This window comes from Myxine glutinosa, chromosome 1 (assembly GCF_964187855.1).
Source record: "Myxine glutinosa chromosome 1, kmMyxGlut1.1, whole genome shotgun sequence".
NCBI classification, from domain to species: Eukaryota; Metazoa; Chordata; class Myxini; order Myxiniformes; family Myxinidae; genus Myxine; species Myxine glutinosa.
In genome coordinates this window covers 95,355,574-95,382,957 of record NC_136261.1, presented here as the reverse complement: position 1 = coordinate 95,382,957, position 27,384 = coordinate 95,355,574, and the positions used below count along the sequence as shown (strand labels likewise).

Sequence of the window (27,384 nt, the reverse complement as noted above, 5' to 3'; positions counted from 1 at the left end):
ACCGATAGACTCCTAAACGGAGAGGCTCACGTACTTGATATTTGGCACAGACATGGCCATTGAGCCTGGGAAGAACATGGCCGACCTAAAAAAATTATTTCATAATATTTTTTTACCATATTTTTACCTCAGCGCATTTCAGCGAGGAATATTATGCACGGAATCTGACCGGTGGCAGAGCAGCGCGCTGATTCGCTCAGAGCGATCACGTGATGTTCCTTGCCGCCATTAACTCAGTTACGCGTTCGTACGTATTTCAGAGCGAAAAGCGATTGCGTTTTTTCACATTTCAGCGAGGAACATTGCCATTCACACCACATAGGTTTTTTTTTCTTTCATCTTTAGATCCATATTTTTTTTCAGCGAGGAATATTATACACGGGATCTGAATCGGTGGCAGAGCAGCGTGCTGATTCGCTCATTCACGCTCATTGATGACGATCATGATCACGTGATGACGTGATCACGAATGATGTTCGTGACGCGATCACGTGATGTTCCTTGCCGCCATAAACTCACAGCAAGTAGCATAGATTTTAGCATGATTAGTATTTAGCATGATTTAGCATGATTTAGCATAGATAGTAGCATGTCTCACATAGATTTTTTTTCAGCGAGGAATATTATACACGGATTCTGACCGGTGGCAGAGCAGCGCGCTGATTCGCTCAGAGTGATCACGTGATGTTCCGAATAAGCACAATCAATTGAGTGTGCCGCATGAGTCTGCGATAAGTGTTTAAAGTAAAGTAAAAAAAAAATTTTTTTAAATGTTAACGTGCCGTTGTTCACTTATTCATGTATAGTTTGTGTTGTATTTAGCTGTGGCTGAGCTAAGATGTAGCTGAACTTCAGAGTCGTTGACTCTGGTATCCTTTGACCTCTTAATCACCTTGCTCCATTGGGACAAATCCAAGTAATAAGCGCATCGGCAGGTAAATCCACCGGAGCGAGGTGAAACACCTCTCAGGTTGAAATAATGTGAGTTATTCCATCCCCGCCGCCAGTTGGCTTCACTTTTCACAGAGTATGAGCGTTCTATATATTTTCAATTCAGTGCGCCCGACTCGCTCACGTACTTGATTTGTGGCATAGACATGGCCATTGGGCCTTCACGGTGTAATTTGTGCGAGGCTTTTGTCCGAGTGAGCTTGAGTCGAGAGGGCGAATGTATGGGTTGGGAATGTACGGGTCTCCCTTCCCCCACCCGGCAACGCCGGTACTGGAGGGCGTCACAGGATCAGTGAGTCTCCAAAATCCGCTTTGTGCTGTTGCGAAGATTCAGGACGATGTCGCGATTGTTGTGCTGCTCTCCGACCATGAGAACTGCAACGTCATTGTTGACTGGCCCTCCCCTTCCCTTCCCCCTCCCCTCCCCCTCCCCTCCCTTCCCCCTCCACCCTACCCTTCTCCCCTCCGCCTCCCTTTTCCCCCTCCCCCCTCCCTTTTCCCCCTCCTCCTCCCTTTTCCCTCCTTCCCCCACTCCCCCCTCCCACCCCTATCCTCTCCCTTCCCTCCCCCTCCCCCCCTCTTCTCCCTCACGTTTATACACGGAATGCCGGGTACTTCCCCCCCCTCTTCTCCCCTCCCCCCCCTCTCCTCCCCTCCCCCCCCCCGTTCCCCTCCCCTCCTCTTCCCCCTCCCCTCCCCTCCTCTTCCCCCTCCCCTCCCCTCCCACGCCCGGCAATGCCGGGTACTTCTGCTAGTATTAAATAAAAGTGAGTCCAATCAATTATAACATCTGCCCAAACGGAGCTGTACACCTGTGGCCATAAGGCATCTAGCTTGAAAGAATAAGACATTGTATTGGTCAAAAATTATTTACATTTATTACATACAAGTAAAATGAACATATGGATTGAAAGAGATTAAAATTAATACAAGGTGTGGAGTGAAGTATTTTATATTTTCTTATTGTCAAATGCAAGTTCACATTTTGCAGTTGCGGATTTCAAAACGTACTTGGACCCATCTTGTTGCGGTGGCATTAAGTACATCAAAAGTGTAAATATGACTTGCCGATGATCTACCAATCCATATTCCCTTGTACTAACCCAGTAACCTGAGCATGTCAGACATTCATTTATCATCATATTTGTAATGTATGTTTGAAGTGCCTGCAATTGAGAAGCAACTACATGGTTGTTGTTGTTGGTTGTTGTTGTTGATGGTTGTCCCGAGGAAACCAGAAAAATAAACAGACTTCCGGCACGGACCGGATGGCCTAACATTGGAGTCCTGCTTATGTTACATGGTGTCAGAAATAATCTGCAAATAACTCCGTCCATCCGTGCCATCTGAATCTGGTATCTGAGATACATAAGACCACGGCTCAAGGACAGATGTCAACACTGTGGTAAAGATCCTAACCATGCATGGAATCACGGTCAATGTCCAGCAATTGGATCCACGTGCTCTTACTGCAAGAAACCGATTCATTGGCTTGCAGGTTGCCGTCGACGTGCTCGCATACATTCGGTTGAAACTCAGTTGGACGGTGCTTATGCTGATCCAACAGAGTATATGGATGAAACTCATGGGAACATTCTGTGGACCAGTGCACTGCAGACAATGGCTGCATGTTCTGGTGATAAATGGAGGCAATCTCTCTTGGTATCAGGAAGGCAAGAGACCATCAGAATCGATACCGGAGCTCACTGCAACACAATGACACTATCTGATTTATCAGCGTCTAGCTCACGCTGGTGAACTCCGTCACTCAGCCAAGGTATTGTGTACCTACTCTAATCACAGGATAAAACCTGTCGCAGCCATGGATCTTCCTGTTCAGTACCGTGGCAAGACAGTCACCAAAACGTTTGAAGTGGTTTCTCTCCTACAGGAAAACATAATATCCAGAGATACAGCTGAAGTTCTGGGTCTGATCATCAGACTCGATTCCATTGGAACTGAGGTGGACTCTGGTGACGTTCTTACTGAGCTGAAGGAGTATCCGGATCTCGTGCAAACTACTGGAAATCTGCCAGGAATGTATACAATTAAAGTGCAATCTGATGCGAAGGGACACGCTTCGCGGCGACAACCAGCGTCCATCTTGCCACGTATTAAAACCTGACTGCAGGAGATGGAATCCGATGAATACATTGCCAAAGTTAATGAACCAACTGAATGGGTCAGCAAAATGGTGGTTTCTCTTAGAAATTACAAACTGAGATTCTGTCTTGATCCGTCTGATCTGAACGAGGTCATCAACAGGGAGCACCATCCCATGCGCACTGTTTAGGTGGTCGTTGCAAGCATACCTAATGCCAAGGTGTTCTCAGTGCTTGATGCAAAGTCAGGATTCCTACAAATCAAACTGGACGAGGAATCATCTTACATGACATGTTTCAATACACCGTTTGGTAAATATAGGTGGCTTCATCTTCCCTTTGGATTGAAATATGCACCTGAAATTTTTCAGAGGATTATGGACCAGATCATTGAAGGCATTGATGGAACATTCACAATCATGGATGACATTCTTGTAGCCGGTCCAGACGTGGAGGTGCATGATCGAATCCTGAAAAAGGTCATCGCGAGAGCAACAAATTACAATCTGAAGTTGAATCTGCAGAAGTGTAAAATCCGCCAGTCACGGGTACAGTACGTAGGGCATGTACTGTCTGCTGATGGATTATCTCCCGATCCGGCCAAAGTAGAGGCAGTTTACAGTCTGCCGATTTCAACCGATAAAGAAGCTGTGAGACGGTTCGTCGGATTTATCACGTATCTGTCAAAGTTCATCCCTCATTTGAGTGATGAGTTAGCTCCACTCCGAGAGCTGTTGAAATCGGACATTGAATATCAATGGCAACCAGCTCAAGTGAGACAATTTGAGAGACTGAAGGAACTTTGTTGTCATCTGCCTGTTCTTGCATACTACGACGTCAACAAACCATTCGAGATCCACTATGATGCTAGCCGAAGTGGCCTTGGTGCAGATCTCATCCAGGACAATCGACCCATTGCATACAGTTCCAGGACTCGAGCAGAGACGGAGACACGGTATGCACAAATAGAGAAGGAGATGCTATCCATAGTCCATGCCTGCAAGAAGTTTCACTTTTTATATATTTGGGAAAACGGTCACCGTCTACAATGACCATAAGCCTATGGAAATGATCGCCAGGAAGCCATTGCTGTCCGCTCCAATGAGACTACAGAGCATGCTACTACGACTGCAATGGTATGATCTCAACATTCGGTACAGAAGAGGGGAGGATATGCAGCTTCCAGACACCCTTTCTAGACCTATCGCCAGATACTCGTTCGGAACTGGACAACTTGGAGCATATTTCAATGTTGGACTTTCTATCTATCTCTGACGAGAGGTATGCGGATCTTCAAAAAGCTACTCAGTCAGAACTCACTCAGTTACAGTGCATGATTCCTGATGGATGGCCAGACACCAGGCAAGATGTATCACCCTGTCTTCGACCATACTGAGTGAACTTTCAGTTACGGATGGCATCCCATACAAAGGCATGCAAATTGTCGTTCCACCTATTCTGAGACCCCGCATGCTGAACCTGATTCACGAATCACACCTCGGAATAGTCAAGTGCAAGCAACGAGCTAGGGAGGTTCTAAACTGGCCCTCCATGAATGCGGACATAGAGCAAACTGTTCAGAACTGTTCCAAGTGTGCAGACTATCAAAATCCCCTGCCTGCTGAGCCCCTGAAACTAACTCCTACACCATATCTACCTTGGAGTGAAATTGGGCCAGATCTATTCCAGTTTGATGCTAAGACATACCTGATAACAGTTTACTATTACTCCAGATTCATTGAGGTGGATGAAGTGAAGGATTTACGCTGTAGTACAACTCTTGAGCGACTGAAAGCACAGTTCAGTCGACATGGTCTACCGGAGAATCTACGGAGTGATAATGGGACTAAGTACAACTCGCAACTTGTGAAAAAATTCTGTAAAGATCACAGAATCATTCTTAGAACGTCTAGTCCCAGATATCCACGTTCAAATAGAGAAGTCGAGAGGGCCTTGCCGTAACCGTCGACATTTATTTCATGTCGATCGGACCAGCGGTTGCAGAGAAAATCATATTTATTCTGTGCGGACAAACAGACAAACAAAGAAACAGACAAACAAACAGACTCAAATGCAATACCCTCTCCTCTGGCGAGGGTAACCAGAACGACACTCAGTAGAGAGCATAACTCCACAAGACTCAACAGTTTACTTTTTGTATCCCACTGATATGCCGAATCTGGATCTGGATTCGGACCTGAACCAAAATTGAATCGGCTTGTTCTCGTCACCAAACCAACTCATCTACCAAGTTTTCGCATTACTCGTTCACAGGTTTTTGAGATATCATGCTGTATATCATTTTTGGCCCCATCTCTCAATGGTGAAGAATCACTTAAAAATTAAAAATTATCGTATCTAGATCCAGATTCGGATCATCACCCAAATGGAATCAGTTCTTCCTTGTCACACAACCAACCTGTCTACCAAGTTTCGTCTGAATCTGTCCATAACTTTTTGAGATACCCTGTACACAAACAGGCAGATAGACAAACAAGCAGACAGGGGGTGAAAACATTACTTCCGTCCACCTGCGGTGGGTGGAGGCAATAAGCAAAGGTTGTGGGGAATACAACTGCACTGCGTTTATTAGATGAAATGCTTACTCTGATGGTCTCACCTGAATGCTGGCAAAAGAAAGCAGTTTAGTAGGTAGATGAGGATTTAGAGTAAGCTGGGCAATATGAGCATGACTGTGAGTGGTGATGAGTGTCACAGCAATGTCACACACTTTGTGTAACTTCTGGTAGAGGAAAAAAAAGAGGGGAAAAAGGAAGTGGTAAGATAACAAAAAGAGCATATTGGTTAAAGGTCAAAGGATTGGAGGCTTAAACAATTTTATTGATAGGCAGTTAACGTACAGGTAACGTCAAAATTTTGCTTTCAAAATAAACATGATCAACAAGTAAACGAAAAAACATGTTTTAAAGCTACACACTTATTTTAAAAAGTTTTAAACCTTTTTATTTTATTTTAATATTTTAATATTTTTAAAATTATTTTTTGATATATGAAAATGCATCAGAAAAGAGGACCGTGGGCCAAATTTAAGCTCTCCAGGACGTATGGAACCTAGAAAACGAATGGCTCAAAAGATTTGAAATGGAACAAAGTTCGGATGAAGCTAAATAAAAGTGTGTAAAAATTGTAAATACCAAAGCAGTTTTGATATACAAGTTGTCATGACTGCCACTAACAACTACATGGTATTCATAGAATACTTACCCTGCGCAGTCAACTTGGTGTGAGCCAACTTCTATTTTTGAACGTTACTTTTTTTTGATGCAATATGGCTGCCAAACCACGTGAGCGATGAAATCATAAATTTATACTCTCTAAATAATTGTTGCTTGGATCATGCTCAATAAATTTCAAACTGATCAGACTAAGCGTCCCTGTCAAATTATGACGTCATAATTATGGCACCAATGATGTCATCGTTAACAACACCTATTCCCCATATGGCTGACAAGGCACACACTTTACTTTACTGAAATGCAGACACAAATGCTATATTTTCGTCAAAAATCGTTGGAATTTTGCCAAATCTGTTTTGGTCGTGTGTTAATATACCTCAGCGATTGACAAATCTGAAATCAGAATTTTATTTGAGGTCAAAATGACCCCGTGAGAACGCTTCGTACTTTGCCTGCTCGTCATGTGCAGTGTGATAATTAATTCCATGCACACTCTAGAAGACTCTTCTTCTTCACGCAATAACAACTTCTAGCTTCCAGACCGTACATCCAATCATCTTGAAATTTTGCACACTTGTTACACTTCATTACCTCTACTATAATATAACGTTTCACATCGATCAATGAAGCGGTTCAAGAGTTATAAATTTTTAAATATATTCGTTTAATTATTTATATCTGCCAAACCATGTCACCTATCGCAAATTCCAAAAGATCATTTTAGTAGACTGATATGCTGAACACATCTGTGAAGTTTCCCCTCGATAGGATAAAAAATGAGGGAGGAGCTAGGTTTTAAAAGTTAATGCTTTAAAACGTCATAACTCCGAAATCATGTGATGCATGACGTCATGCTCCCTGACCTTTTTTGTTCGTCACGAGTATGCGATTCTGACTGCAAAGTTTGGCCTCCTGCTTTCACTTCGCGAGCGCAGGGTAATAAGTAATTCCTCACTAAAAGTTGGATAGATTGCTTGCATGATGGCCGTGATGTAAGAGGGGACTTGGGACAGTTACTGGTATTTCCCCCAACGAAGCATTGAATGGCTCCCAGACGTAATTACATCACAATATGCTTAACACAAGAGATTGTGGGATACAGCCAGTGTCCATTTGTTTCAATATGGCAGACTACAGACTTGTTTTAAAAGATATATCAATGGTGCTATTTTACCGAGTTCACTGATTGCTGACAACCAGTCAGATGATCTGCAAAGATGATTTGTTAATGAACTACAGAAAAATGTGTGATTTGGCTTGCGTACTTCCACTTCCTAAGATCACAGATGTTGTTAAATGCCAATTGTGTCAATTTCTAAGTTCTTGCAAAAATAATAACATGATATTGAAAGTTATCATAGCATAATGAATGATGAGATTAAAATGTTCATAAAATATTGCGATTTTACTGGGAATTTAAGTCTGTATTAGAGTTTTTAACATAAACAGTGTGACGTCAATAATAGTTAGGTCCACTACTGAAAGGATTGCAAGTATCTGATTTGAAAATTTTCAAATAAGCATAATAACTTATTTTAAAGCCAGGCCATTACTACCTTTGTTCCCATGGCAGCAAAGCAAATAGTGACCGATTGTCAGACATGTTACAGTAAATGCACAGCATTTAGAAAAAGGACATGGGAGAATGGTCACTCCCCCTCCTCGACCCCCCCCCCCCCCATCCCCTGGTCACAGCCCCTTCACCCATTTCAAAGTACAAGTCGACCCCGTTATTCGCAGAGGATATGTTCCTGGAAAGTGCCGCGAATTGCGAAACAGCAAATGGCGGGGCATTGTTTCAATGGAAAAAGGGGGGATTGGTTCCCGAATCGCGAAAATCCCCGAATGTCGAGGAATAAACTGCGAATACAACAGGCATTTTAAGGCCATTTTCACTGCAAGAGCGGGGGTTAGCCTTGCGGTCCCCATGACAATGTTCTCCATTTTGACCTATTTTCTGCATCTCCCCTTGTTAACCCCCTTGCCCGCATTTCTTCTTCGACCGCGAATGCGAAGCAAAATCCGTAAATGTCGATGAAATTCCGTGAACGCATGCCGTGCCATTGTTTCAATGGGGAAAAAGGAGACAGCTAATTGTACCAGTAGATACTGTGGAGTGTTTTCATTCTGTACAGTTACTCGTGGGGATGACGTGTTATGCAGCTGGTGGAATATCCCTTGAAGCTGTTAACAGTGTGAATGGTGGGATATCCCAGTGAAGCTGTTCACAGTGTGAATGACGGGATATCCCATGAAAGCACTTTTCAAATTCCATGAAAGCAATTTTCCCATGAATCGTACACTTTTCAAAATCCAATCTCACCCCTCCCCTCCAAATCCTCCCCATCACCCATCCCTTTCAAATCTCCCCCCTTGCCCCTTCCCTCCCCTCCCTCCTAAACTCCCCCCACACCCCTCCCCTCCGAGACTCTCCCTCGCTCCTCCCCTCCTAGACTCCCCTCTCACCCCTCCTCCTCAAAGCATCCTCCCTGCTTCTTCCCCCTTCCAATTTTCACCTTCATCTCCCCAAACCTTCTGCCTCGCTCTTCCCCCTCCTCAAATAACACCTCACTGTGCCTCACCCAATCTCCATCAAACCTTTTGTCCGCCCCATTCTTCCCTTTCTCCAAGCTATTCTGAAATCTCTGAAATCTCTGACACACCTTCAACAGCTCTCCCTACCTCTTCCTCCTCTTCCACATCTTACCCTACCCCTCCCCCCCCCCCCCCCCGTTCTGGACCCGATGCTACCCCTTCCTCTTCATTAACTGTATGGACCTCAAACATCCGGGGCCTTCGCTCAAACTTGACTGACCTCTCCATACAGGTTGCTTCTGACAAACCAGATGTGATCTGCTTAACAGAAACTTTCCTCCTTCATGATGTCTCTGATGCCTTGGTATCTCTCCCAGGTTACTCCCTCCTCCGGTATGATAGACCTGAGCCTCGTCCTGGAGGTGGGGTTGCTATCTTTATAAAAAACTCTCTTCCTCACTCGCCCTCCACTGCCCTCTCTCCACCTCACCCCCAGGAATACCTTTGGCTACGGCTTCCCCTTCGCTCCCACCTTTTGTTCATATGTGTGTTGTACCGTCCACCAAACAGCGATGACTCCATCTACATCTCACTGTCTGATAATGTGGACCAACTTCTATCTACCCATCCCAACTCTCTCTTCCTCATATGTGGTGATTTCAATTGTCACCATGCCAGTTGGCTGGGTGTGGGTACCTCTCTCACCAGCCATGGCTCTTCAGCAAAGGACTTCTGCGACTCACTGGGACTGACACAATCTGTCAATTTCCCGACCCGGATCTCAGTCAACGGAGCATCTTCTCTTCTGGATTTGGTTATGACAAACTTCCCTGAAAATGTCTGCTACTCTTCTTCTGCTCCAATCGGCTCATCTGATCATGTGCTTGTCAAAGTGGACATCTCTCTGACCATTCTCAGAGAGCCTCCTCAGCGTCGACGAGTCTGGCATTTCACTCAGGCCAACTGGCACGGTCTTCAAGCAGCCATCAATCATCTGGACTGGTCTCCCATCTCTACCGCCTCTGACATCAACTCATCCTGGGAATTCTTTCAAAGTAAATTGCTCTCTCTCATGCACAGATTTATACCATCTCATCTTCAGTTGTCATACCCTTCCTCCCATCCATGGTACACGGAATCTTGTGGTGAGGCTGTTGCCCTGAAACAACTTGCTTTCGTCTCCTGGAAAGCAAATCCAACGGAAGGAAATCTCATTTCCTTTCACAAAGCCCGAAACAAGTGTGTGTCCACCCTCAGGAGAGCCAGGAAACAATATCTCACCATTCTCAAGACCGAACTCTCTTATCTGTCTCCCTCTTCCAAATCCTGGTGGCGTCTGGTCAAATCTGTTTCTGGTGTTTGTTCCCCCTCCATCCCCTCCCTCACCTCAAACGGCTTAACGGTTGACTCCGCACATGAAAAAGCTGAATGCCTCAACTCTGTGTTTGCCTCTAAATCTTGTGTCCCAAACCCATCCCTCTCTGTACCCACCGTACCCAGTCGTACCCAGCTGCTCCTGGACTCTGTGTCCTTTCCTCCTGATAAGGTGGAAAAGTTTCTGTCAACCCTCGACTCTGATTCTGCAACTGGTCCTGACGGCATCAGCCCACGGGTCCTAAAATCATGTTCTTCTGCTCTTTCACTCCCTCTTTCTGTTCTCTTCACCCTCTCTTTTGCTCAAGGTCATCTGCCATCTGCTTGGAAATCAGCCAACATCACCGGTTTGCACAAAAAAGGTGCAAAAACAGATCCCAGCAACTACAGACCAATCAGCCTTCTCCCAATTATCAGCAAAGTCATGGAATCCATCATTGCTTCAGATATTAAATCTTTCCTCTTCTCCAATGGCTTGATCTCTGATCATCAATTTGGTTTCAGACCTGGTCACTCTACTCTGGACATGCTGCTTCTGCTTTCTCAACAATGGATGGAGGTCCTCAACGCCAAACAGGAAATTAGAGCTGTCTCCCTTGACATTTCACGTGCCTTCGATACGGTCTGGCACCCTGCTCTGCTCACCAAACTCTCCTCCTTTGGTATCCATGGAAATCTCCACGCATGGCTGGCGGACTTCCTCTCTGGTCGTAGTCAACGTGTGGCCCTGAATGGGTTTCTCTCATCTCCTCTTCCTGTTCAGGCTGGAGTTCCCCAAGGTAGTGTTCTGGGCCCTGTGCTTTTTCTGGTCTTCATCAATGATCTCTCTGACTCTCTTGAAAATCCTCTCTATCTCTTTGCTGACGACTCTACTCTCTGTCGCTCCATTCCTCATCCCTCAGATCGGCAGTCTGCAGCCTCCTCACTCTCTGCAGACCTGGACAAAATCACAGACTGGTCAAACAAGTGGAACATGTCTTTCAATCCTGACAAATCTCACACTCTTACAATGTCTCTCCGAAAGGACCGACTGGACAACCCTCCCATCTACTTTCTCAACAATAAGCCACGCTTCCTGTAGAGGGAGCATCTGTGATTATCGGGAATGATTTGGCCGGGGGGCAAATTTATGGTAACCCGAGGGGGGTAAAGAGCCCCGCAGGGGAAATAACACCACCCCAGCTCGGGATGGTGACAAAAGTTCCAAGTTATTTGTAGTCGACAAAAGTTCCCAGCTGTCTTCTACCGACTCCTCTCCGGCCTTGCTCCCCCAGCTCTCTCTGTGCTCTGTCCCCCCAATATTCCTTCAGGTCGCACAAGATCTGCCTGCAACCCTCTTATGGTTAAACTGCCAAAGTCTAGGCTCTCTGCTCACCTTCACTCTTTCATTCCCCTTTTCTCCCGCCTCTGGAACAAACTCCCCCACTCCCTTCAATCCCACTCCTCCCTCCAGGTCTTTAAAACAGCTGTTCACCACCATCTCTTATCTTCCCCCATCGAAAACCTTGATCTTTTCTACCCCCGGTAATTCACCCCAGAGTCCTTGCAGTGTTCATATGTTTTATTCCTCTCCCACCAACCCCCAAGTCCTCCCGATGTCCCTGCTCTCAAATGTTGTGTTTGTGTCCTTCCCCCTCTTCCCCCTCTCTTTTGTGTCCTTCCCCCTCTCTCCCCATCTTGTCTGCCGCTCCCCTTGTTTTTTGTGTTTTGTGTGTCGGTTTGTCTTTTTGTGTGATTAATGTTAGCTCTTTCACGAGCCTCGATCTTGTATACAAAAAAAATAAATAAATAAATTAAAAAAAGCAGTGAAAATGCAAAGCACAGTGCATGTAGAGAGCAAGTCATGCTCGCTGCTCGTCGATGTTTTTTTGCGCATGTCCAGCTGCTTCGTGCGTGGCTGGTGAAAGATAGGTTTTATAACTGTGTCATGCTCGTGGCTAGTGAAAAAATTATTTATGCCTGTGAAAAACCATGAATACACAGGACATAGGGCCACGGATAGAGAAGCAGGTCACAATGTATCGACCGTGAATACGCGGAATTCCGTGACTCGCGGAACCGCGAATAGTGCGGTCCGGCTGTATATATAATTGAAATCTGTCTTCAGATTTGAGGATCGGAGCTGGTGGACTAAATAACCTGTGTCACAACTATGCACACTTTATTATGCATTAGAATTTACTGTCCTGGCCAGCGAGATTTTAAAAAGAATGTTTTGTTGGGGGTTTGGGTTTTAAGGCTGAAGACTTCTTCTCAATGATGTCCCTTGCTTGTGGGTTTGACGTGTCCTTCCAGACTACTAGAGCGCTCACCGAGCTATGGAGGGGGGCTACGCTCAGCTGGCTGGGCCATCAGTTGACTGCTACCTCCTCTGTCCACCATACCTGGTTTCTATCCCTTGATGCACCCTTTCCTGACATACTTCCACACAACACTTCTGCAATTCCCCTAAATACCACTCCATACTTCTTCCACTCCTCCAAACCTTCCACTTCTTCACTAAGTTGCTCATACCTGGCCCTCACCCTCTTCTTGTATTCTGCGTCAATGTTTCCCCAACACTTCCCGACCCAATAACCTTGCAACCTCTGCTCTTAGCATCCCTCCTTTTCTTCATCCTCACCACCAACACCACAGGCTTGTGCATGCCGGGAGGTAACATGCTCTCCCGCCGCTGCCTTCCAACCCTTAACCCTCCACAACTGTCACTTCCTTATCACCACCAAATCCAGTTCTGTTCTGTGCTGTCCACTCCTGAAGGTAATCTTGTGGCTTTCCCACTTTTGAAAGAATGAACCAGCTATGGCCATTCCATTCCTCGCCACCAGCTCTTGACCCTCTCTATTATTCCTCATTCTCCAACCAAAATTACCAACCCATTCCTCTTCACCCAGCTCAGCTACTCCGACATGCGCGTTAAAGTTTCCCGCAATGCACAGCATCACCTCCATCTCAACTATTCCCACCATCCTCTCCAGTGTGTCCCTGAATTCCTGCTTCTCCGTCCTAGAGTTACCTGTTTGTGGCCCATATACCGACATAACACACACCATTTGCCTCTGTATAACCACCAATGCCATAACTATCCATCCCTCCCACCTTTCCACTCTGACCACCTACTTGCTGATCTCTTCCGATACTATTATTCCTATTCCATTACTCCTTCTATCCCCACATCTGTGAAACAGCTTTTATCCTCCTACCAATCTCCTCACCATGTCCCCTTTCCATCTGGTCTCCTGTACACACAGTACTTCCAATCTCCTTCTCTGTATCATCTCCACCACCTCAACCCCTCTCCTCCCCACCCCCCAATTGGCCCTACATTCAAACTACTTAGCTGAAACTAATTTCTGAGCCGCTGCCTGCCTGGAAGAGCTAGTACCATCTTGATTAGTTTGGGATACTCAGGTCATCAATCAGCAGGGCTGCACTTGTTGACCTGCTGGACCTCATACCCTAGGCTGTTATCATAATCCTGTGTGGGAACACGTGTGCATTTTCATGTGGGAGCATGTGTGCATTTTCAAGTTGCAATAAGATTGCTTATTGAAATTTTGAAGAGCTTATTGTACAGTCTTCGCTTTGTTGGTTTTGTAAATGTATGAAAAACTAAAAAGGCGAAAATATTGTTCCTGCTTTATTTATGGAACAAATTTGGTTTACCATAAACTACTCTTGTGATAAAATGCCTGTTTATTTTAAACTAGTATAAAAGCCCGTCAAAACTACGGGTTGGAGTTATTGTAGTCAAAATATTCAAGGAGACTGGAAGATGTGATGTTTCGTAGCAAAAAAAATCGTTATTTTAAAACGTGCAAATGTGACCCAATTTTATTTATCTTCTGGGACGTTTTGTTTCGCCGGTATAGCCTCATGAGCGTGCCAAGATGTGAAGCCTCATCCTAACTTCACATCGCACAGATGTCTAATAAATAAGACGTCACAGATGTAAATGAACACTCGTTTTACTCTGTGCGTGTTGCACATCATGTGCAGTGAATTTCACCTCCCTGCATCTTGTATTTATTGTTATTGTGAAAAATCCGCTTCTGTACACCGCCCTTGAATCTCGGTTTGCAAGTCACCATCCACAATTCCAAAAGAAGAGAACTGTAGTGAAATCGTATTCGTACTGAACCCGGGGTGATGCTCACTGCACGTTGACACCGCTAGGGGCGTGACTATAAGACCCGCTGCTGCGAACGGTGCTCCAGAGACTTCTCCTGTGACATGTTACATCGGTAGCCTCGCTAACGGTACGCCTGTATAGAATATCCAGCTTGCTTGCATTGAATGATACTAGGGCATGCCCGTACGTGGGTGCCCGTTCCTTGCCAAAAAAAAAAAATAACGCTACCCGTACGCTCTACCCCGCCCGTACGCCCGTAAACAAAAAAAACAACGCTCTTCGCTTCCGCCCTTCGCTCTGACTGAATTGGGAGAAATAATGCGCATAAGAAATCGAGAAATTATTATTTTCTCCGGAAGAAATCGAATTACGAACCGTAATGGCGCACGCGCTCGGCTCGGCTCGCTCTCACATCGGCCACGCCTACGCAATAACGCGTTCTGTGATTGGCTGCCGGAAGTGCAGTCTTCACTGTCCGGAAGGTCGCAAATCGCAGTTACGATGAATCGCAAATTAGTTTTAATTAGTTTTAAAACATAGTTTAACGGCAACATAGTTTTCCAACGTGAAATAAATGAATACGCTCTCAAATGTGCCGTCCGAGGCAGAGTCCGTTCGCCACGTTCGGCACACGTGATAGCTCGCTGCTCTCTGATTGGTTGAATCGTTTTTTGGACATAGCTCGGTAACTACTTCTCCGATTAATATGAAACCTTGAAAAGGCACATCCTCGGGTCCCCAGCAATATACCTGGCAAGTTTAAAGTATATCGGACCCGTGGTTGTCGAGAAACAGCGGTCACAGACATACAGACATACAAACAAACATACAAACATACAAACATACAAACATACACACAGAGATTACTGGAATTATAGATAGATGAATGGACCCATGAGATGTCGCATCGTATACTTATTGTGTATTTCTACTTTACAGGATGATGTGATGATCTAAATGCAATTAAACCAACCATTGGACTAAAGTTGTGTGGACCTGATTGGTTTTCCACAACACTTAATTGCATTTAAGATCCATGGCTGGCAACAAGACGCTGACGGTGTCCATCTTCAACGCCGACCCGCAAGCCGCGGATGGTGGCTTGCAGCTGAAGCACTGGCTCAGACAATTGCAGAATCTTTTTGATGAGCCTGAGACCGCACCGACGGCTGCCGCGAAGCTAGCAATTCTCCATGCAAAAATCGACTACCGGGTGTACAACGCTATCGCTCAATGCGCGACGTACGACCTCTCCATCGCCGAGCTCAAACGGCTATACATAAAGGAAAAAAGCCCGGTGTACGCACGCTATTTGTTGCAAACGCGACGCCAGCAACCCAACGAGGCGATGGACCACTACGCCCAGGAGCTCCGGCAGCTTTTGCTGGACAGCGTCAGGGAGCCACGGACTCCCGCGCAGGCTCAGGATGATCGTCTTTTAGATGCCTTCATTGCAGGGGTCTCCTCCCAGGAACTAAGGCTCAAACTCTTGGAGAAGACCGACCTGACCTTCGCTACGGCGCTCGAGCAAGCGACAGTATACACCGAAGCGCGGATGCAATCGAACGCCTATGATCGCACGCGCCTTTTGGCGGGCACCACACTACACGCCCGGCCGGAGAGTGCTACCGCCGAGGACGCGGATCCGCTCGCTGAACTCCGGGATGCTCCGGAGGAAGACCCAGCCCTGACGGCTGCCGTTACGACCAGACCCAAGGCCTTGCGCGGGGCCGCATGCTTTTTCTGTGGGGGGCCACGTCATGCCCGGGTCGTGTGTCCGGCACGAGACGCTATATGCCATTTGTGCTCGTTAAAGGGACATTACGCGAAAGTGTGCAGGAAAACGGCACGCGGCTCGCGGCTCGCGGCTCATTGACTCGCGCAGTCGCAGTCGCGCGGGCGCAGCGACCTTGAATGGGCTCATTGCGGAGCCCGCGAGAGCCCGACACCCGGCGCCTTACCCGACTTCGAAGGGGAGGGCCCCTCTCTGCGGACCCCTGGGCGCTCAGACGTCCTTGGCGGGCGTCACCGGACAGCCACCACCGTCTCATTCTCCATCGGGCACAAAGGCCGTGTCCTTGGCCAAACTCCGGGCCACGCAAGGGGCTTTGAAACCTCGCCAAGCCCCAGCGGAACGTTCTCCTCGAGTCATCCACGAGCTAACAGCGGCCCACGCCCCGACAAAGGAGATAAGGGAGCTTTCCAATACTACAGAGGCCTTTTGCTGCCAAAAATGTCAAAAGACGATTTCGGATACTACGGAAGCCTTTTTCTGCCAAAAGTGTCAAAAGGCGATTTCAAATACTACGGAGGCCTTTTCTCGTCAGAATTGTCAGATTTTGAATCGCGAAACACCGGAATGCTGGGGAAAGCCCTCTGATGACGATAATGGATTCCCCATGGTCAACGCAGACTCCGGCCACGACCGCAAAACTGCTGCTGGCGTAGGATCCACCCGCGAGGCTGGTCCGACCCATTCGGGGGGCTCAGTCCCGCTCCCAGCAGCCTCGTCTGGCCTGGCTCAAGCCCTTATTCCCCTCATGGTTGAAGGCCATTGTGTTCGGGCCTTGGTGGATACAGGATCTACGGATAGTTTTATCGACCAGCGACTTGTGCTCAGGCATGGATGGCGGATCTGGCGGTCTACGAGACGAATCTTCATGGCTTCCCAGGGGCTTCGGCTCAGCACGAAGGGGGATTGCCGATTGAAACTCGTGCTAAAGGGACGGGTTTTCCCTGATGTACACCTTATGGTTTTACCCGCATTATGTGCTGATATTCTGTTAGGACACGATTTTCTTAAGCTGCATGGACGTCTGGTAATGGAGTTTGGTGGGCCTGACACTCTTGTTGTGGGGGCGGACGACGCGCTTGCGGTGTGCGCCCTAGCGCAAATGGACGTCCAGCCGCTTTCGCTGTTCCCCAATCTAACCTCCGACTGCACCCCTGTCGCGGTAAAATCACGACGCTACTCTCGCGCTGACATGCAATTCATTGCGGACGAAACGGCTCAGCTCTTGAAAGACGGCATCATAGAACCTAGTAGGTCGCCGTGGCGCGCCCAGGTCTTGGTGGTGCGCAGCGAGGCCCATCGCAGACGCATGGTAATCGACTATTCCCAAACGATTAACCACTTTACACAGCTGGATGCCTACCCCCTTCCGGGGATGGACGCGCTAGTGCAACAGGTGTCCCAGTATTCGGTCTATAGCACTCTCGACCTCCGTAGTGCGTACCACCAGATCCCTATCTCTAGGGCGGATCGTATCTATACCGCATTTGAGTCGGGGCAGCGGTTGTACCAATTTACGCGATTGCCTTTTGGGGTAACGAACGGGGTCGCTTGTTTCCAGAGGGCCATGGATGACCTCGTTGCGCGGGAGCACTTAACCGATGTTTTCGTCTACCTCGATAATCTTACGGTTTGTGGATATGACCAAGGGCACCATGATGCTAATCTGAAGCGCTTCCTCGAGGTCGCGCAGCGGTATCACTTAACTATGAACGAGGATAAGTGCCAATACTCCCTACGCACGATAGATCTTCTGGGGTACACCGTGACCCATGGCTCTGTCGCTCCGGATAAGGAGCGTCTGCGACCTTTGCTCGACATGGCCCCTCCCTGCGATCGGGCGTCCCTGAAGCGCGCCCTTGGGCTGTTCGCCCATTACTCCAAATGGGTGAAAAGTTTCTCCGCGAAACTTCGCCCCCTTGTGGCCTGCGACACCTTCCCCCTGAGTTCGGCCGCATTGACGGCCTTTGAAGGCCTTAAGACCGACATCGCCCGAGCCGCCGTGGCGACAATCGACGAGAGCGGCTCGTTCGTCCTCGAAAGTGACGCCTCGGATCAGGCCATCGCGGCGACCCTCTCCCAAGGGGGGCGTCCCGTGGCTTTCTTTTCACGGACTCTTACCACCGCTGAGCGGAGGCACTCGTCCGGTGAAAAGGAAGCATATGCGATCGTCGAGTCTATTCGGCGATGGCGCCCGTACCTACTCGGGCGGAGCTTCCAAATCATCACGGACCAGCAAAGCGTTGCGTTCATGTACGACACCTTACACGCCCAGCGCATTAAGAACGAGAAAATCACTCGCTGGCGTATCGAACTCGCCGACTTCTGTTACACCATCAAATATCGCCCGGGGAAGGATAACCAGGCCGCCGATGCCTTATCACGACCGGCTACATGTGCTGGTATCACCTCTTTGGAGGGCCTACGGGTGCTGCATGCCACTGCGGGCCATCCCGGTGTAACGCGTTTCGCTCATTTTGTGCGGAGTGGGAATCTCCCATACTCGATTGACGATATCCGCCGTATCTGTCGCGACTGCGCTATCTGCGCGGAAATCAAACCGCGTTTCTATAACCCTCCCATGGGGACTCTGGTGAAGGCTACACGCCCGTGGGAACGCTTGGCGATGGATTTCAAGGGCCCATTGCCGGTGTCGAGCGGCTCTCGCTATCTGCTCACTATCGTTGATGAGTACTCGCGATTCCCCTTTGCTTATACGTGCGCGGACATGACTGCTGCCACGGTGATGCGATGCTTACAGAACTTGTTCTCAATGTTCGGTTACCCGGCCTATGTCCATACCGACCGGGGTGCGGTCTTCTTGTCTCAGGAGGTGCGCGGCTATCTGCTCCAAAATAACATTGCGTCTAGTTACACCACGCCGTACAGACCCCAGGCTAATGGGCAGATCGAACGCTTCAACGGGATTATCTGGAGGGCCGTCATGCTCCACCTCCGGACCCTCGGCCGGGGCCTCGATAAATGGGCTTGGTCGCTACCTGCGGCGTTGAACTCGATCAGGGCTCTCCTGAGTACGGCAACCAACCAAACTCCCCACGAGCGACTTTTCCACCACCCCAGGAGCTCGGGGTGTATACGGTCTTTGCCCAGTTGGCTCGCTGGGCCCGGGCCGGCCTACCTTAAACGGGCGGTTCGCGCGAGCAAGTACGACCCCCTTGTGGACAAAGTGCAGATTCTCCAGGCTAATCCTGAGCATGCTCGTGTGATGACGGCTGATGGCCGTGAGACTACTGTCTCCGTCCGTCACCTTGCCCCTTGCGGGGTCGACGACCTAAGTAGGGAATCGGACGAACCGATCGAACCCATCTATGAGTCTATGGCCTCTCCCGACGCTCCCATCGCCGAAAGTCTACCGACCCTCCCCTCGCCGAGACTACCTGGGCCCGACGACTTGGAGTTACCCCCTTCGTCACCCGACCCTGTTGGCGCCTCTGACGCCGGGGACACAGGGATACGCGATGCCGTACCCGGGGAATTTCGGACGCGTGCTGGCAGAGAAATTCGCCGCCCGGCCCGATACGGTTGGGTCGACTGATATTCCGCACCCTATTCGTGCTGACGCTCACTCGCTTTTAGCCGCGCGGCCGTATAATTCTGACGGGGGGAGAATGTAGTGAAATCGTATTCGTACTGAACCCGGGGTGATGCTCGCTGCACGTTGACACCGCTAGGGGCGTGACTATAAGACCCGCTGCTGCGAACGGTGCTCCAGAGACTTCTCCTGTGACATGTTACATCGGTAGCCTCGCTAACGGTACGCCTGTATAGAATATCCAGCTTGCTTGCATTGAATGATATGAATGGACCCATGAGATGTCGCATCGTATACTTATTGTGTATTTCTACTTTACAGGATGATGTGATGATCTAAATGCAATTAAACCAACCATTGGACTAAAGTTGTGTGGACCTGATTGGTTTTCCACAACAAGAACAATCTCTTATTTTGAGTCCTCGTGGTATTTTGGGTCCTCAGGGACTTTTGGGGCTTTTGGGTCCGAGGGGTCTTCTGTGTCTTTGGGTTATTTTGTGTCTTTTAGGTCCTCTGTGTATTTTGGGTCCTCAGGGTCCAAATGAGTGTTTTGGGTCCTGGTCGGGGATTTTTGGGTCATTTGGGTCTTTTGTGCCTTTTGCGTCCTTGGGTTATTTTGTGTATTTTGGGTCCTTGGGTCTTTTGGGACCTCAGGGTCTAATTCATCTTTTGGATCCTCAGGGTCTTTTTGGTATTTAAGGGTCATGAGGATCTTTAAGGGTTTTCAAGGTTTTTGGGGTCTTTTCGATCTTCGGGGTCTTTTCACTGTAGTAAACATACAGTCGTGTTGAAAGGTTGGCCTTTAAAACCCTACTCAAATCGTACATATGAAAGTGGACATACAAATGTACAAACACAAATTGTGTTTTATATGGTACTAGAATATAAGACCCGTCGCTCCGCTGACGGAAATACCAATCTTTGCTGCGATGGCAAATCTATGGGGGAGGGGGGGGGGGGGAGGGGGCGAGGGGAGGGAGGGGAGGGATGGAAGGATTCCTGGGAGATCCTGCTCTCCGTGCAGGGATAACCAACGTAACGTGTTGGCATTTGCAGTTTTGACATGGGAGTTACCCGAATGTAACCATGTTACCTGTGTGAAAGTTACCCGAATATAATGTAACGAATGTAGCCGAAAAATCCATGTTACCATAAAAAAAATTACATTTTTTTTGGGGGGGGGGGGGGGGATCACAAACACTCCAGGGATTTACCCGAATCCACCGTAGTTGGATTTATTGAAATCTATCAATCCGTTCTCAAGTTATAACATGACAAACAGACAGACAGACACGGCTACTTTTATAATATAGATATTAACTAAGGTGATAACGCAATGTTGGGTGTTATTCTCTGGAAATTGATGTTTAAATATATTTATCCACACCCCATCCCCATTATTACCCACTATGATCATCACCCCAACACTGATTTATCCAGCCATCCTCCCCACAAAACTTTTAATATCCTAGCTCTTTGCCTGTGTTATTCTACATATGAACCAATGTGTACAGTTTAACAAAACACAAAGACATAATTTATCTTAAAATATTTCAAGCACTAGAACCAATGTGAAGGGGCCAAAGAACTGACAATGAAATAAAATGTTTTATAATGTTGGTGGCAGGAATCACAGATCTCATTATAAAGCATGCAAACCTATCCATGCTTGCAGCATATATACAGCATATATACAGCATATATACATATGCAAACCTATCCATGCTTGCAGCATATATACAAAAATTCAGTCAGGGTTTCAAATCGAACAAAACAAAAAAATTGGTTCAGGTTTGCCTGTTCAGCATTTAAATCTGAATCATTGGCTCATAATGCTGGGGTCACAGGTTCAAATCCCATATACTCTGTTAATTTGTCAACTGAAAACTCCTTGCAATTCAGGTAAAATTGCTTTGGGATTTTCTAATGTCCTTATCCTCCATGTGACTTGTGTACAAATATATCGGATAATGTGGAAACATGGAACATTAATGAATGAAGCAGGTGACATCTCACAGCCAATCATGGACCCACAAAAAAAACATATGGCTAGCTCTAAAATGATTGGTAAGGTCACTAAATTGCATTTTTTTTTGCTTAATGGTGTATTTTTTTCAATAAATAATATGGATTAAAAATTAAACATTGTAAAGACAGTCATTTTTATCTTTTGAAAACTGAGTTTAGTTTCTTGTTAAATTAATTTAAGAAAGGATGAACCGCAGCATACAAATCCTTCCCCACCTTGTTTTGATCCTTTTCCCCAATATTTTGAGCATCATTCATCCTCTTCATATTCTCCAGTGCTTTCAGCATATAGGCATGGCTGCTGTTTTCATCTCGAGATAAAAGAACCTCCAGCACAAGCCACAGGCACCTGAAGATGGGAAATGCACAATGGCGTTTAACCAATTAACATGATCAATGGCCACGAGCTTCAGTCCCCACCTCAAGACAACCCAATCAATCAACAACAAGAGCAATGCGACTGTGTCACCAATATGACTTTGCATAGTCCCACAACGGGTAGATTCCCTCGTTCACTGTCTTAAAAAGAAACAAGTTTGATTTAAATCCCTTCAGCTGTTTTCAAGTATCACATTTTCACCAGCCATGAGAGGTTTCACATCAATCGGTGAAGCGGTTTCAGAGAGGGGATTTTTTTTAAATATCGGCTTTCAAGCTAATATGGCTGCCATACCACATGACATATGACATATGACCTTAAGAAAATGTACACTCTGCATATGTATGGGTAGGGGATCACGTTTGTGAAGTTTCGTGTTGATCGGATAAGGTTCATTTTCTATCCAAGATGGCTGCCAAACATCATTTTCAAACTATTTTCAGCAATTCATAGTCCTCTTGATTACAGCACCATTTGTTTCATCCATGTTTCTCAGTGTAACTTCGGCTAAAGAAGTGTCTATCCTCAAGACATCTCTATAACTTAGTGTATGCCCCATCTTATGAAATAACTGTACCAGTTGCTTCGAGCGTGTTGCCTGGTGTAAAGTGCTAGCAAGGCCAATATATTTTGGAGTCCACTTCTTAACTCCAGAAGTGATATACACTAAATATTGACACACACTAAGAACGCGAGACTGTACTTCAGAATCAAAGTCATCAGTACTTTCGTTTGGCGTTTCAGTGTCCTCTTCTTCTGGTAATAGTTCATCAGCATCATCTGTACCTGACGAGGACAAGTGTTCAAAAACTTCTTGTCCACCAATAAGAAGACGTATGAAGATATACAGGCTCTCTGGTACACGTGATATTGCATCTTCCTCGTGGACAGACAGACCTCGATGAGATGGTTTACTAAGTACCCGTATTTTCAGTAATTTTCAGGATCGTAATTTCAGTGCTATGTAAACCATCGACAAGAACTCCTCAACTTTTGCCTTAAAATGTGGAACTGGAGAGATTATCTAATCGTCATTCTGGCTTGTCATTTTGGAGATAGGTACATGGGAAAATTTGTTCGGTAGCAAGCCAGTTTTTCTATCACCTGGAGCTTGGTCATGTAGTACGATGAAGTCATGTACATCTCTGATGTGTGTGGAAAGCCGTTCTTCAAATGTCATTCGACGGCTGACAAAAGATTGTGGAAAATTCACTCCAGTTTCAATGGCGAGTTCACAGTAGCGATTCCACACTTCTGAAAGTTCTAGTACGTGGCCTTGACGGGCAGCATATTCCAACTCCTTGGTCAGCCAGATCATTGGTAGGTCGGTGTTCTGTGCTTCTTCCTTCGTTTTAGTTGTCGTTCGCAAGAACTGCTCGTAGCGATTTGGGTGATACCTCCCTTCAGCAGCTATGTTGCATCGCGAAGAGACCATAGTCCTTTTTCTGTGGCTTCAAAAAGTTTGTCTGATTAACTCTGCTGGCATATAATGCAGTCTTCATATGCTACACACCAGCTGCTGGTCATTTTCAGTTGCATTAACGACTCCATTCTGACCTTAAATGCAATATATATTAATATAATTAGACAATATAATAATAATAGCAATAATAATATTAGTAATAATCAGCTGTGTTTATTGTTTCATAGATCTGTGCTCCATGTGAATATTTTCTTTCCACGACTTGCGTATGTGTTTTGTATTGCATTTTTCAGGGTGAATGAGTCGATCGCCGGCCTGGTAAACAGCATATTTAGATTCAGCGTACCTTAAAAGAGTTAAAAAGTGTGTTTATCAACTTTTCCTCAAAAATGCCTCATACACTACAACAACACCCATATCTGAAAAATTCGCCTAGTCTATAAATTTACTGTGTGGACATATATTATGTTGCATTAAACTGAGTAATTAACTAAAAAAATAATCTCAATGGCATCTTGGATTCAAGGGAAGTTTGATAAAGTGCAAGAGCCACAGTGATAATCATACCACACGAGACAAGGATAGATAGACATACTGTCATGCCGGTGCTTCACAGGCAGGGTGACCAATCAGTGTGTGTGCCGTCCCTCGGATGGCCGTTAAGCTGGGTGTCACATTTGCTATCATTATTTGGTGTATGTCAAAGTGTACCCCAGGTTAGAATAGGTACACCGTATCCCTGCGCATCGTGAGAGCGTGACCAAGGGTTGGCGTCAGGAAGGGCATCCGGCCATAAAAACATTGCCTCAACCAGGGAACCATGATTGTCATGGTGCCCGCAAGGCTAACCCCCGCTCTAGCGGGGAAAATGGCCTTAAAACGATCATTCATTCATTCATTCATTCATTTGGTGTATGTGAAATATCTCATGGTGTCCTTTGCCAAGAGTAGGCAAGTCATCCCTGGCATCCTGAACAAATTACAAATTCCTGCCCTGACTAATTTTTGTGCAGACAATGGCAAACCACCTAGTATCACCTTTGTCAAGCAGCCAAAGATCTTCCTTTAAGCAGAGCACTCAATCAATCAATCTTCTCAAGCTGTTCCTATTTTTTTTCATTAATGATTGTTCTTTTCTGATTCTCTACTCTCTTGATGGTGTGCAGATCCAGCTTGAATAGTGTGCCTGCCTCAAATTCTCTCTTTCACTTTCCTTCTTCCACTTTTTAAAAATTTCTGCATTCTGTCACTACTTCAGTGCCTCTTGTACTAATTCACTCTGTACACCTCAAATTAGGCACTCATCAGTGTGATCCTTTACCAGGTCATTACACTTCATTTTGCCACGGTTTCTTCGATATGTTTTAAGGTTAAATCAATCCTGTCTGTATGCTTATTCTGACATGGTGGAAAAACGAAATAAATCATTACGTAGTATAATCTCCCTTATTAGCACAGAGAAAGACAGTTTGATGAGAAAACAGACATTATGCTTCACACACAATGGGAACAGGTTCGGCAAGCCGTGCTCTTTGGAAAAAAAATGGCTTCTAATTGCAAGTTGTTGCGACTCTGTATATACAGTCACGTGAAAAAGTAAGTACACCCCATGTAAAGTTTTGACTTTTTCAACATATTTCAACACACAGCTATTTGATCTTCATTTCAACAATATTGAAAGATAAAGGTGATATAATATAACAAATATCATGAAACATTTACATTTTGTAGTCCATTGTATAATTTAAATAAACATAAATGCAAATTTCGCATGTGGAAAAAGTAAGTACACCCCCACATTTATCACTACTTCAAATACCTAAAATTTGAATCAGGTGCACCAGCTCAGGTGCAAATGATTAGAACATCGTTAGAGAAGATCTTGGAGGAACCTGTCTTATTTAAACCTCAGACATTTAGTTTGGTTTGCTCTTTGTTGTTGAAGTGTGCGGCGTCACCATGCCGAGATCAAAAGAGCTCTGTGAGGCCTTCAGAAAGAAGGTTATAGATGCCTACAAGTCTGGGAAGGGATTTAAAAAGATCTCCAAACAAATTGAAATCAATCATTCGACTGTCCGGAAGATCATCTACAAGTGGAGAAGATTCCAAACAACTGCGAACTTGTTCAGTCCAGGCCGCCCCAGCAAGTTCAGCCCGAGAGCAGACCGCAAGATGCTGAAAGAAGTCTCTAAGAACCCCACAATGTCATCACGGGACCTACAGGTAGCTCTTGCCACTGTTGATGTCAAAATGCACGAGTCTACCATTAGAAAGAGGCTGCACAATTTTGATCTACATGGGAGGTGTGCCAGGAGAAAACCTTTGCTGTCCAGAAAGAACATCAGGGCAAGACTAATTTTGCCAATGAACGTATGTCCCAGGCCAGGGACAGGCAAAGACCAGCACTTCTGGAACAATGTGCTCTGGACAGATGAGTCAAAGGTAAAGCTATTTGGCCACAGTACCAGAAGACATGTTTGGCGAAAGCCAAAGACAGCATTTGACCACAAGAACCTGATACCAACTGTAAAGCATGGTGGTGGAAATATTATGGTTTGGGGCAGCTTTGCTACATCAGGGCCTGGGCAGCTCACCATCATAGAATCCACTATGAATTCTTCATTGTACCAGAGGGTGCTTGAGGATAATGTGAGGCCATCTGTCGGAAAGTTGAAGCTCAACCGAAGGTGGACCTTGCAACATGACAATGACCCTAAACATACCAGTAAATCTACCAAGGAATGGCTGAAAAGAAAGAAATGGAGGGTTCTGGAATGGCCAAGTCAAAGCCCGGATCTAAATCCCATCGAGATGTTGTGGAGGGATTTGAAACGATCTGTGCATGCAATAAACCCCTCAAACATCGCACAGCTGAAAGAATTCTGCATGGAGGAGTGGGCAAAAATTTCTCCCAGTCGATGTCAGAGACTGGTAGACAGTTATGAGAAATGCCTACTTGAGGTTGTTTCTGCCAAAGGGGGCAATACCACCTATTAGAGCCAAGGGTGTACTTACTTTTTCCACATGCAAAATTTGCATTTATGTTTATTTAAATTATACAATGGACTACAAAATGTAAATGTTTCATGATATTTGTTATATTATATCACCTTTATCTTTCAATATTGTTGAAATGAAGATCAAATAGCTGTATGTTGAAATATGTTGAAAAAGTCAAAACTTTACATGGGGTGTACTTACTTTTTCACGTGACTGTATAGGGACTCCAATGAAAGGCAACATCTCTGCACAAAGCTACTATTACCATGGCATTATACTGTAGGTTCTGGCTTTTTCAGATCGAAAAACGGTTTAGTTCTCTCAACTTTTAATAGTTATAATGATTTTAAAATACTAAAATGCGTATTTTTTAGTGAGCAGTTAAAAAAATATATGCAAAAGATTTGTATGATTCCTGTTAAGTTAAAGAAAGGTGTCATGACACATATGAATCTGTATCTTACCGTTTGATGTCGTCAATCTCGCAAGGATTTTGCGTGTCTGTAAAATCTGGGTCATGGGCAAGAAGATGGACCATGTACGGTACTACATTCTCTGGTAGTAGATGCATCAGCTGCTCTGTAATGGAACATGGGGATTGCAAAAACACTCAAGCAGACACACACACACAGAGGCACACATTTTATAACAAGGGATGATAGATTCTCTCATTTTTTTACAATCGATGGTGTGCACAATATTCCCATTAAAATAATGCTATATTAAATATGATTTAATACATTGCATCACTATTTCACTGAGCACAATGTCTTTCCACCATCTTAGATACCCTGCACAAAAAGAAATCAAAACATGGTATCACCTTTGGAACTTGATCCTTAAACTAGGTGTGGCTCACATTATCATTATATCTGTCATGGAATATTTTCCCATTCTTTTTTTGTGAAACCAAATGAT

General features: G+C 45.8%; 1 protein-coding gene across 1 annotated transcript in view; it reads right to left on the bottom strand.

The window, feature by feature from the left end:
* Window positions 1–27,384, bottom strand: part of LOC144891394 (sister chromatid cohesion protein PDS5 homolog A-like) — a 189,640-nt gene that overhangs the window by 600 nt on the left and 161,656 nt on the right. The window contains exons 7-9 of the mRNA XM_078774905.1: window positions 26,931–27,045; window positions 21,881–22,013; window positions 5,674–5,796 (exon numbers count right to left, since the gene is read on the bottom strand). Of these exons, the coding sequence (XP_078631031.1) occupies window positions 5,674–5,796; window positions 21,881–22,013; window positions 26,931–27,045 (371 nt within the window). The remainder of the gene's footprint in view (window positions 1–5,673; window positions 5,797–21,880; window positions 22,014–26,930; window positions 27,046–27,384) is intronic.